Below are 10,000 nucleotides of genomic sequence, written 5' to 3'. Positions count from 1 at the left end.
AAATAGCATGATTCCACTTGTTTGGGACTTTGGTCAATTGGATTCTGAGACTGAAGAAACTTACACAAAGCAAATAGTTTCAAGATATGTAAGAAAAGTTTGATTTTTATTGGCTAATCAAAACTTAGTGATCACTAAGTTTTGCGAGCAAGCAAAACTACAAAACTATAAATTTGTATATCTAATTATTAGTTTAATACTATCTGTAAGCCTGTAACATGAATTATTAGTAAATAAATCATTAGTAACAGTTAAATCATTGATTATTAGTAAATTTAAAATTAAATCATGGATTGTTAGTAAATAAATCCTTAATAACAGTTAAATCACTGATTATTAGTAAATTTAGAGTTAAATCATTGATTATAAATTATTATTAAATATTTATATATTATTATTAATTATATATGATTATTAAATAAATCATTAATAACAGTTAAACTTATAATATCTGAAGATATATTATCTGAAAATTAATAAAGTATAAGTTTATCTTTAAAAAATCTTTTTAGTTCTGTCTTTTAGGTTATTTCTTGGTTTCTAGTTAACAAGTATAAAATGAGTACATAACATCAGTTATTAGGTTCTTGTTAGAATTATTTATTATAGCAGTGTTTAAAAGAAGATTAGTTAAGAACAGCCTTTACCTGAAAAAAAAATTTTTTTGTTATAATCCTAAATTTTCTCTTTAATAGACTTTTAGGAAATGAGGAGTACTAAAAAATGGAAATAGCTGACTAGTATAAAAACATAGATTTGTACACACTGCAAGTTGCTAGTTTAACATCTTAGCTCTATGCACACTGCAATGCAATGCTTGGCTAGTTTCATATGATAGTGATGTGTTTGAGTGGATTAAACTAAATAATTATAACCGAGTAATGTGATTATTATTTGAATACTAACACAGTTTATCCTAGCTCATTTAAGTTATGGAGCAAAATTAAATTAAAGCCCTAGTAATATCATTACTAAAAAAAAAACAAGGTTAATTTTTGCTCCAGCCTTTACATGGAGCACAAATAAAAAAAAAGGAATTTTATTTTGTTTTATTATTATTTTATATTATCTAATAAAATTGTATGATAAAGTTAAAAAACTGTTTTCCTAGCCTTTTTTTCAACAATGCTGACTTATTTATAATTACAATTTAATTACTTTTATTTCAAATAAATAATTAAAAAGCCAAACCAAGCAATTTTGAGCAATAAATTCCATAAACACAAACTAAATTTTAAACAAATGAAAATCAAAATCCTAATAAATATTCTGGTAATTAAAAAGTAGGTATGTTTACAATTGTATTATATTTAGAATATAAAAATAACTACAACAGTTAATACCTGATAATAAAGATTTTATTAAAACTTCTAGCTTCAGAAATTAGGATATTTAAAAATATAAATAATAAAGATATATAAACATAGATATATGAGTATATAATATAAAAAAACTATGATAAAATAATTGATTAAAAACTGTTTTACGTATTTTTCTAATTTTATCTATGAAGTTGTCTAAAGCAAGAAAAAATAACAAAAACTAATAATTCGTTAAAGAAGCTTTTCAACTAACTATACTAATCATATATAATGATTCTTAGTTTTAGTTGCACTTTTTCTTAAAAAAAAAATGTAATTATATAATTAAAGTACGTAGTAGTAAATAACTTATCTTCTTTTTTACTTTTTCTAAATAATGATAAAAACACTTTTATTAAAATGTTGAGAACTGAAATACATTATTAGTTTAAAAAAAAATTAGTTTCTATATATCACTTTTGGCTAACTGATGGTGATACCTTTATTATAAACTTAAAAATTATTCTCTTGTGATAAAAATTAATCTTTTTATGTTACAAACTTTTTACAAAACTTTTGTTTTAGACTTAGATCATTAAAGCTTTTATTTATACTTGAAAAAATATTTATATTTAGTTGTTATTAATTGCGTGTTTTTATATATATATATATATATATATATATATATATATATTATTGGTTTAATTTATGCTTGCTTTTTTGTTTATTTATCTTATTTAGGTATAACTCCAATTACAAGTTTTTAACTATATGAGTGACACCTAAACTAATTTTGTAAAATGATAATAGAATTTTTTAATTTTTGGTTAAATAAATAAATTAAAAAAAAAAAAAGAATAAATAGTCATCAACCTTTTTTTGTACCTAAATTCAATTCATTTTTATTAAATTCAAATTAAAATATACTTATATTGAATTTGGTAGTATATTTAAACAGTAATTTCTATAACAAAGTTAAACTAAAAAGCAATTTACTCTGAAACAATTCACCCACTAAAAAACAAATTGTAAAATATAGAATATAGATAAAAATAAAACTGCAAAGATAAAAGTAAAATTAAATAGCAACTTTATGATTAAAGTTTCAAAATATTTTGACATTTATTTTTCCTTGATCTTGATTCATTTTTTTCAAACCATTGAGTAAAAAATAAATAATAAACATTATTAAAAAATAACTGTTAACAAAAAAAGCATTAAACATTCAAGGTTTATTGTAAGATTGATATTATTACAGACACAGTTTGGAATAAGTCTATTTTACAGAATCGTATCTAAGTAACTAACAGCATTAAGCAATGACTGTACAAATTATAATAAAATTATTGTATTATAACCTTAAAAATTCTGCTTGCTAGCATGTGTCAAAAATGATTTAAATTTATATTACATTTTAATTACAAAACTTTATATTTATTATACTTATTGGTTATTATTAATATTTTTATTATTGTTTACCTTAAAAATTCTTTATATTTTGCTTTTTCATTTTTTACATTTTATATTTAATACATTATTATTGTTATTATTTATCATGCAATATTTTTTTTTATGTTTATTTATTATACTCATTATGTATTATTTATATTTATTGATTTAAAATTCAGGGATTATTTTTTTTTGGATATTTCCGGAATTCCGTATATTTTTCTTAATTTATTGTTTTTCCAGATATCTAAAATGTTTTCTATACATATAAGTTTAGATATATATTTTTATAATATATTTCTTTTTTAGGCTTTTTCACTCACCACTTACATAAAAATTAACCAAAGTTTGAAAAAAATTGGAAACAACTCAGTTAAAAGTAAAGTTAGGAAGAAGTTATATTCCGGATTTTTTCCGGATATTTAACCCAAACAATTTTCCGGAATTTTAAAATATGACCTGGATGATCTATAAAAATTATTTAAATACCTTGTGTAAAAAATATTTGAGTATTATTGTTTAATTCAAAAAAAAATTTATCTAGCTCTATCTAGAGAAAAAGTTAGAGAGAGTTTCACTAAGATTTATCTGGAAATGTTAGTTACTTATAATATACAGTATGTTGCATGTTAGGCAACTTTTAAAAGATATATGTCAAACAATAATTTTTAAAACGTTTATCAAATACCCTTTATTAAATACATTGCATTAAATTTATGCTGTTGTTGTTGATACTATTCAATTTAAAAACAATTATTTATATAGATTACATAAGATAAGGATTTACTAACATGTGATTTTTGAAAATTACAATTAAAAGTTGCTTGAGTTACAGGAGTTTGCAGTAATTTAAATAATTTCATCATGTCATAACGTTGTTTAAAGTAAGTTTGTAAATACAGGGTGATCAGTTGATACACCAAATCATGTTTAATCAGAGAGAGATGCCTTCAAGATGTTTTCAGATTTTCAAGATGTTTTAAAGACATTTTGTTGTATGTAATTGCAGCCAAATTTTCTATTGTTGGCTTTTTCATGAGACATAGTCAAAGATTAAAGGTTACCTATCACTTACATATCATGCCTTATATCATTGCAAAATCACCCAAAAAAATTTTTTGTCTTTAATCATGATCTAAAAAGTTCTTATATCCTTCACTATATATTTGAATCTTTATGTTCTTGCCGGTAACATTTTAAATGGTTTTTGTGTGATGTCTAATCAATCAGCGTAAAAGATTTATCTCTGAACTACACCAAGCCAGCCCAGTCATACTCCAGAAACCATGATGGATTTAACACCTATGCATGGATTTATAACTGACTTTTGATTCTAAACCAGAGATTTTATAAAATGCTTATTCAAAACTGATATTAAATACATTAAACATAACAACCTATGAGTTTATGAGTATTTGAATTTGTTTAATGTCCAAATAGCTGTCATTGTCAGAGTATTAGACCATTATAAGGAAGGATCAGATTTTTTCCCAAAATAAGATATTAACTGCTTTTACTGCTTTACCACAATCTTCACTGATATCTTAGCAGTGCTTTAAAGCAGTATGCTAATATATAAAAGCTGTATTCACTGTTACTTTTTGAAATTAGAATAATATAATTATTTTTCCATGCAATTGGAAATGAAAGTTGAACTTTAGTTGTAAATTAACATTAAAGAGGGAGTAAAAATGTTAGCCATTAGCTTGTTTATCCTTTGATTTCAACACCAGTTCAAAAGTAAGTTGCATTATAATGGCTTTCAAGAAGTAAATATTTAAAGTTGTTAAAGTTGATTAACAATATTGTTAAAAAGTTTTTATTTCTTCTTGATAGAATGACTACAAATTCTTTAATAAAATTTTTGCAACCAAGCAATTATTTTGAGGTGACCTTAACCATATTTAATTTTTCTTTCAGGGCAAATATATTTGTATTGATATTTTTTAAGGTATCATGTGATACCATATGGTTGTCATTAATCAAAACTTTAACTGAACTTTTTGATATGCTGTACAATTCAGGAGCATCAGTGGTGACAATATAGAATGTGTTACACCAATTTTTTTACCTTAAATTACTATAAACTAGTATACAACCAACAGCAATAAAAAAAACTAATAATTAAAAAGTTTTGCAAAGTTTTTAAAGGCTAGTTTTTATGTTTAAAAAAAAAATTTATTTAATGTTTATAATATTTATAATGATTTATTTTGTGTAGGTAAATGAAGAAAAGCTACCAAATGACAAACTGTTTTTTGAGTTGATTGTTTGTGTACTTAAAGAATCCCAAGCATATATGAGACGTCTAAAGGTTGAATATATATATATATATATATATATATATATATATATATATATATATATATATATATATATATATATATATATATATATATATATATATACATATACAATGTGTTTATACATATATGTGCATATATGTATATATATACAAATGTATTTGTGTGTATATATATATATATATATATATGTAGATATATATATATATATATATATATATATATATATATATATATATATATATATGTATATATATATATAGATAGATAGATAGATATATATATATATATATATATATATATATATATATATATATATATATATATATATATATATATATATATATATATATATATATAGATATATAGATATATAGATATATAGATATATAATATATATATATATATATATATATATATATATATATATAAATATATATAGATATATATAAGTATAGATATATATATTAATGTATATATATATATATATATATATATATATATATATATATATATATATATATATATATATATATATATATATATATATATATATACACTAAAAAATTAGTTCATCAACAGTTTTAAGGCATATAAACTCCTAAATGCATTTTTAAACTAGATTTCAAAGAGATTTTTAGAAAGATTTTTAGAATTGGCTTTCTTATATTGTGTTTTTATTAAAGTAAAGGCTTTTACATGTGTTTTTTTTTACTTTGCGTCTACATTGCTGTTTTTAGTATCTTCTTCAAAGTAAACCCATGTTTTATAACTTAATGTTTGTAACTCAGAGTCTAAAAACTAACTAGCAATATCAATTACTTAGTTTGCATCTTTAATTATTTTTAGATTTTATTTTGCTGAAAAAGTTAAATCTATTTATTTTAAAATTTTAACAATTAATAAGCAATTAAATTAAAAAAATTAAAACAAGTTAATAAGCAATTGCACAACATCTTAATTGTCTTCTGTCCATGTGATTAATTTATACATGTTTAATGCAATCTGTTACAATAATAATTTATTCATTGCGTGTTAACTAACGTTAAATTAATAAAATAATTTTTTTTTTTGAAAAGAATTAAAAGACTTTGATTTCATTTTTTAGATGAATATTTTTACCCAACACCATTTTGTATGTTTTTGCTTAGGATGAGTGCAGTTTTGTCAGTTTGAGAGATGTGGAAAGGGCATTATTAGTAACAAGTTGGTTTTACAAGAAAATGGACTTATTTATAAACATCACTGACAACAAGGTATGATAATTATGTGTTTTTTAATAAAAAAAATTTTAACTGACAGTAAATAAGTTATTTTAAATGTAATCTAAAATAGTTCATTTAAGTTTAACAATTAATTAATTTGCTATAGTCACATGCATGTTCTTTAGTTTTATACAGTTATATTTTATGCTATAATTTTATTTGGCTCAAATTGTTTATAAACTTTTTAAAACAACTCTGATATTTAAATTTTTATGCGTAAATAAATTTTTTAGAAAAAAAAAATTATTTCCATGTTTATTAAATAATGCATTTCAAATTAAAATTCTAACAAAAATGAAGCACAATTAATTAGGTTTGCTATTATGTGCTATCATATAATATAATATTATTTAATGTATTATATAATGCCATTATAAGATATTATAAATTTGAGTTCCATGAAAAAATAAATTAGTAAAAACATTTATTAAAATGTAAACTTCTTCAAATATAATCATTTCATTAAACTATTTTATTAATTTATTTTATTTTTAGATCACTTCTTATAACAAAATGCAGTTGGCAATAATTTACTCATTAAATGTATGCTATATTGCAAAATTAAAAGATCGTGATTCTTATCGTAAATATATTTCTAAGTGCTTTACCGGCCTTTTTAAGTTGAGAAATGGTGCTCAAGAAATTAAAAACAAAGTTGATAGGTGAAGGGTTTTTTTCAATTGTTTTTGTTTTAGTTTTAGTTACTATATATTTCTTTTGAAATAAATTATTATCTATGTAAAAGTTTAATATATATAGAGAACTAGTGGTTATCTACATAATACATAACATAAACTCCATACATAGGAGTTTATATAGATTTCCACCAGAAAACAAAAATTTAATAACCACAAAGGTTCAATAAAAATCTTATCAAGTTTTGTAAATAACATTTGTTGGTTTTAGAAGTTTAAGTGGTTTATTAACCTTCCCTAAAGTAACCTTTGTTGGTTTTAGAAGTTTAAGTGATTTAATGACCTTCCCTAAAGTAACCTTTGTAGGTTTAATAGCAATTTTATGATTTTTATGATTTATATTTGTTTGTGATTCAGAATAATTGTGCAATGTTCACAAATGTTGCATAAGACGGAGAAAAGGTTATTCAGGTCCTATACTTAGGAGGGAAAGGGTTATTTAGGTTTTATACTTATGAGACAAAAGAGTTTACCCTAAGTATTGGGTGAAAAGAGGCCAATAGTTTATGTAGGGAGATATAAGATTTTTGGTTTAGATTGATATAAAAAAATGCCTTAGTAGCAAAATAGATTGCTTCTCTAACATTTTATATTGGCTGATATATTGTAAACAATATTGGCAGAGTATTGTTTACAGTATGTAAATGTATAGACAATATTGTGCCAACATTGTTTGCTACACAGGTGAGATGTGTTAAATTTTTTAGTAAAAGTTATTTTTAAGTCAAAGTTATTTATTCCTCTAATATATTTGTCTCGTATGTAATAAATCATTAGAAAAAAATAGTAAGTGATAAATTGTATTAATATCTATATTATAAATAAATTATTCTACTAAATAAATAAATTTATTTTATCATTAATGATATTAACAGTAATAGATTTATCTTATACAAATTTCAGTCTTCAAAAAAAATTTTTAACTGAAGTAAAGCTTGACAATAATATTGCACAAAACGAAGCTTTATGTGAGAATGTGTTCATGATGGTTATTTGCATTAAGTTGCGTATCCCTTTATTTGTTATTGGAAAACCGGGAAGTTCAAAGTCTTTAGCAAAATCTATCATTAAAGATTGTATGCAAGGAAATATGTCAAATTCTCGCCTGTTTAAAGATTTTAAGCAGGTTTTCTTTTTTAAGTTTTTAAGAATTTTTTTTTTTAATTCAAGTGTTTAGTATTTAAAGTAAATTAGATTGTTGAATTAAATTGCTTAAAATCAAAATTTTTATTCTTTCTTATTTATAATATATCCCATGATTTTTTATTTTGACAACCAATTTTATGCAGAGCGGCTAGTGAGCGGTGTAGAGGTTATATTTGTATGACAAATATATATATATTTTTTTCAATCAAACTTCCATCTTCCTTACTTCATTGCTATCAAATGATATATATATATATATATATATATATATATATATATATATATATATATATATATATATATATATATATTATAAGTTATATTTATATGATATATATATATACTGCTCATGGATGTTAGGACAAAAAATATGTTTTCAAAAGAACAATATTTAAATGTAATTACGTTATAAAATTATTAATTAATTATTTTAGTAAAATTTATGTTAATACAAAAATAAGTCAAATTAGATAAAATTTGTATAAAAAAATTCTAAATTAAGTTATTTTAATGTAAATACATTAAAATAACATAAATTGTACACACAAGTAAAAGTCTTATCATTTTAAATTAATAAACAGAGAACCCAGAAACATATTAAAGGTCATGTATAAACGTATGATAAAAATGTATGAAAAAAAAACAGAGCACCCAGAAACATATTAAATTCATGTATGAACCTGTATTTTACATTATCGACTTGAATCTTTTAAGTTTGTCATTTAACAAGTATTTCTATTGTTTACTGTGTTTTTATATGCAGATATTTTGTGTATTTTGTGTTAATGTTTTAAAAATTTTAGGTGCAGAAGTTCAAAGGTAAAATTAAAATTTTTATTTTAGTGTAAATTCAAAATATTGGAAAAAATATGCCTAAATATAAGCCAATAAGTGTTGAAAAAAGGGCAGCAATACTCACTTTACTTCAAGAAGACTATGCAGTTAGAGAAATAGCTGAAAAATTAAACCTGAGTAAATTAACAGTTAGCTATACAATTTGTCGATATCAAGAATCTAGAAGTTTTAAAGACAGAAATTGTCCAGGTCCTTCTGGCATAACAATAAAAACTGATGACTGACGTATAAAAGTCATCAGTAAACATAATTGAATGTTAACTGCTCCACAAATGACAGCTATTTTCAAGTGTGATCGAGAAAAAAAGCAAACAAAGATTGCAAAAAGCTAATTTGCACGGTCGTGTTGCTATCTGAAAACCATATCTACAAAAAGGTAATTGACTGAAGAGATTCCGTTGGGCAAAGTTCCAAAAAAACTTGATGATGGATGAATGGAAACAAGCACTCTGGACCAATGAATCAAAATTTGAAGTTTTTGGAAATTAGCGAAGAGTTTACGTTAAAAGATCTGCCGAAGAAAAAATGCAAACTCAATGTCTGGTTCCAACAGTAAAACATGGTGGAGGCTCTGTGATAGTTTGGGGTTGTTTCTCTCTGGATGGAGTGGGAGATTTGCATAAAATCGATGGTATAATGAGGAGAGAATATTATAGAGGTATCCTGGAAACAAGTGGGATCCCTTCGGGACTTTGATTAATAGGAGATAATCTTATTCTGATACATGATAATGACCCTAAACATACTGCATTATTATGTAGAAATTATTTAGAATCAAAAAAAGCTGAAAATGTATTATATATAATGACCTGGCCACCCCAAAGCCCAGACCTCAACCCCATTGAGTTACTATGGGATGAACTGGATAGAAAAATTAGAACTGTATGTCCAACATCAAAATCTCATTTATGTAATATAATAGAACAGGAATGGAATAATATTCAGAAAGAAACAATTAAAAAATTAATTGAAAGAATACCAAGAAG

General features: G+C 22.8%; 1 protein-coding gene across 7 annotated transcripts in view; it reads left to right on the top strand.

Annotated features, from left to right (window-relative positions):
- The window catches only part of LOC136091511 (E3 ubiquitin-protein ligase rnf213-alpha-like), a 171,381-nt gene that overhangs the window by 50,673 nt on the left and 110,708 nt on the right, over positions 1–10,000 (top strand). For all 7 annotated transcript variants that reach the window (XM_065819150.1, XM_065819148.1, XM_065819147.1 and 4 more), the window contains 5 exons: positions 1–88; positions 4,972–5,064; positions 6,205–6,309; positions 6,814–6,980; positions 7,917–8,139. The exon at positions 1–88 is cut by the window's left edge and continues 46 nt beyond it. In XM_065819150.1, the coding sequence (XP_065675222.1) occupies positions 1–88; positions 4,972–5,064; positions 6,205–6,309; positions 6,814–6,980; positions 7,917–8,139 (676 nt within the window). The remainder of the gene's footprint in view (positions 89–4,971; positions 5,065–6,204; positions 6,310–6,813; positions 6,981–7,916; positions 8,140–10,000) is intronic.

This window comes from Hydra vulgaris, chromosome 15, assembly GCF_038396675.1.
Source record: "Hydra vulgaris chromosome 15, alternate assembly HydraT2T_AEP".
Lineage (NCBI taxonomy): Eukaryota > Metazoa > Cnidaria > Hydrozoa > Anthoathecata > Hydridae > Hydra > Hydra vulgaris.
Note: the sequence above shows the minus strand (reverse complement) of the source record. Positions and strands in the feature narration are given on the sequence as shown.